The sequence below is a fragment of the Micropterus dolomieu genome, unplaced genomic scaffold (assembly GCF_021292245.1).
Source record: "Micropterus dolomieu isolate WLL.071019.BEF.003 ecotype Adirondacks unplaced genomic scaffold, ASM2129224v1 contig_14159, whole genome shotgun sequence".
Taxonomy (NCBI): domain Eukaryota; kingdom Metazoa; phylum Chordata; class Actinopteri; order Centrarchiformes; family Centrarchidae; genus Micropterus; species Micropterus dolomieu.
The window spans coordinates 1-2,856 of NW_025743145.1; the positions used below are offsets into that span (position 1 = coordinate 1).

General features: G+C 49.9%; 1 protein-coding gene across 1 annotated transcript in view; it reads left to right on the top strand.

Moving 5' to 3' along the window:
• Positions 1-890: 890 nt before the first annotated feature.
• Positions 891-2,856, top strand: part of LOC123966751 (EMILIN-1-like) — a gene marked incomplete at its 5' end in the record, with an annotated part of 4,725 nt that continues 2,759 nt past the window's right edge. Inside the window, 2 exons of the mRNA XM_046042872.1 lie at positions 891-1,147; positions 1,228-1,476. Of these exons, the coding sequence (XP_045898828.1) occupies positions 891-1,147; positions 1,228-1,476 (506 nt within the window). The remainder of the gene's footprint in view (positions 1,148-1,227; positions 1,477-2,856) is intronic.

Here is a 2,856-nt window from a genome sequence, read left to right on the forward strand (position 1 = left end):
AACATGCACAAAACAGGCATGAAAACTGTAGGGAGGAGAGACTAGGAGTCTTTCCAGAGCCTGTATGACCAGGCAGTTATGAAACAGGCCAGGAAAATTAAAATCTCCCCTCTTCCCTGAATACAAAACCCTGCCATCAGGAAGAAGACTGTGTACCAACATGCAATTATCAATTGTGCCGCCTTCCATTAAGCTGCTGAATAGAGCTGTGTGCAATAAATATGTGAGCACTTTAGCACTTGTGATCTCGGTGCACTATATCAATGTGCAATGAACATACTAACACCTTAGCACATGCACTTTAATCAATGGAATGGAATCCATGTTGTCAACAATGTCATTTTTCTTCTGTGTTTATATTTTCCTCTTGTGAAGTAAAACACGTCAATGCTTCTCAAGCTCTTGTTGATGGTTCTTATGAACCAACACTACGCTGTGCCCAACAACAATAAAGTTAACCTAACCTATTGGTGCAGAAGAATTCACCAGAATGTAGGAAATTAATGCTCAAGATTTTCATATAATTCAGCTTCATTTCTTAAAAATAGTATTAAAATCTCTTGTATTGTCTCGATCTCGTGAGCTCACACCCCAGAATCACTGCTCGTCCTATCACAAACCAAATTCTGTATTTCACTGCCTTTTTCCACAAAAACTGTTGGCCCTGCATGAAACATCCAGGTTTGTTCACATTTGTGGGCCTTGGGTTCCCTGAAGTTTGTCTTGTCAGGCAGAGTATCCTCACTCTGTTTATGGCCTTCATCAAACTCCACATGTCTGACTTCAAATTATAAAACCAACCAGCCACAAATCTGCTGTTCTTACCTTTAGTTTGAATATTGTTTCAGTTATTTACAGAAGGTTAAACATTTGATACACTCATTTGAAAGAAAACTTTTGCAAACTAAACCCCTGCTAGGTGGCGGTTCTGGTAGCACTGGTGGTACCAGTGGACGTGGACCTGGGTTGGATGCTGAGAAGCCTCTAGATGGCCACAGCGTGATCGGAGGCTCCATCAACAACAACCAGCTGAAGACACTGCAGGGCGAGCTGTCCGAGGTCATCCTCACCTTCAGCTCCATCAACGATACCCTGAAGGGGCTCGAACACACGGTGCAGAAACACGGCAGCGTCATCACCGACCTTGGTGAGTCCAGCTCAGAAATACAGAGTCTCTGGATTCATTGCTCAGCCTTTCTTGGCTAACATTTATTCATCCTCTGACAGGAAACACCAAGGATAAGATCATCTCTGAGCTGGACAAAATCCAGCAGGAGGTGACGGAGCACATCGAGGAGAGCGGGGAGCGCCTGGACGGGATGGGTCGGGATGTCCAGCGGTTCGAGAGCACGCTGCTGGTGGAAATAGGAGACTGTAAGAGGTCTGGAGAAGGGTTGGAGAAGAGGCTGTCGAAGCTGGAGGGAGTCTGTGGGAGGTTGGACGGTGTCTCTGACTCCATCCTCAAGATCAAGGAAGGTACAGACATTTTTTGTGTTTTGAGTATTTATCCCATATGGTGTTATGTCCTGTCCTGTGGTGTGTCTCGTCTTGTGGTGTGGTGTGTCCCGTGTTTTGGTGTGTCCTGTCCTGTGTTGTGGTGTGTCCCGTCCCGTGTTGTGGTGTGTCCTGTCCTGTGGTGTATCTCGTCCCGTGTGGTGGTGTGTCCTGTGGTGTGTCCTGTCCCATTTTGTGGTGTGTCCTCTCCTGTGGCGTGTCCCGTGTTGTGGTGTGTCCCGTCCTGTGGTGTGGTGTGTCCTGTCCTGTGGTGCATCTCGTCCCGTGTTTTGGTGTGCCCTGTGGTGTGTCCTGTCCCATGTTGTGGTGTGTCCTGTCCTGTGGTGTGTCTCGTCTTGTGGTGCGTCCTGTCCTGTTGTGTGTCCCGTATTGTGGTGTGTCCTGTCCTGTGTTGTGGTGTGTCCTGTCCCATGTTGTGGTATGTCCTGTCCTGTGGTGTGTCCTGTTCTGTTGTGTGTCCTGTGTTGTGGTGTGTCCTTTCCCGTGTTGTAGTGTGTCCTGTCCTGTGATGTGTCTCGTCTTGTGGTGCGTCCTGTCCTGTTGTGTGTCCCGTATTGTGGTGTGTCCTGTCCTGTGTTGTGGTGTGTCCTTTCCCGTGTTGTAGTGTGTCCTGTCCTGTGGTGTGTCCCGTGTTGTGGTTTGTCCTGTTCTGTGGTGTGTCCCGTGTTGTGGTTTGTCCCGTCCTGTGGTGTGTCCCGTGTTGTGGTTTGTCCTGTTCTGTGGTGTGTCCTGTTCTGTGGTGTGTCCCGTGTTGTGGTTTGTCCCGTCCTGTGGTGTGTCCCGTGTTGTGGTGTGTCCTGTTCTGTGGTGTGTCCCGTCCTGTGGTGTGTCCTGTTCTGTGGTGTTTCCTGTTTTGTGGTGTTTCCTGTTTTGTGGTGTGTCCTGTGTTGTGGGATGTCCTGTTCTGTGGTGTGTCCTGTTCTGTGGTGTGTCCTGTCCTGTGGTGTGTCCTGTGTTGTGGTGTTTCCTGTTCTGTGGTGTGTCCCGTCCTGTGGTGTGTCCTGTTCTGTGGTGTTTCCTGTTTTGTGGTGTGTCCTGTGTTGTGGGATGTCCCGTTCTGTGGGATGTCCCGTTCTGTGGTGTGTCCTGTTCTCTGGTGTGTCCCGTTCTGTGGTGTGTCCCGTTCTGTGGTGTTTCCTGTTCTGTGGAGTGTCCTGTGTTGTGGGATGTCCTGTCCTGTGGTGTGTCCTGTCCTGTGGTGTGTCCCGTCCTGTGGTGTGTCCTGTCCTGTGGTGTGTCCTGCCCTGTCCTGTGGTGTGTCCTGTCCTGTGGTGTGTCCTGTCCTGTGGTGTGTCCTGCCCTGTCCTGTGGTGTGCCCTGTCCTGCGGTGTGTCTCGTGTT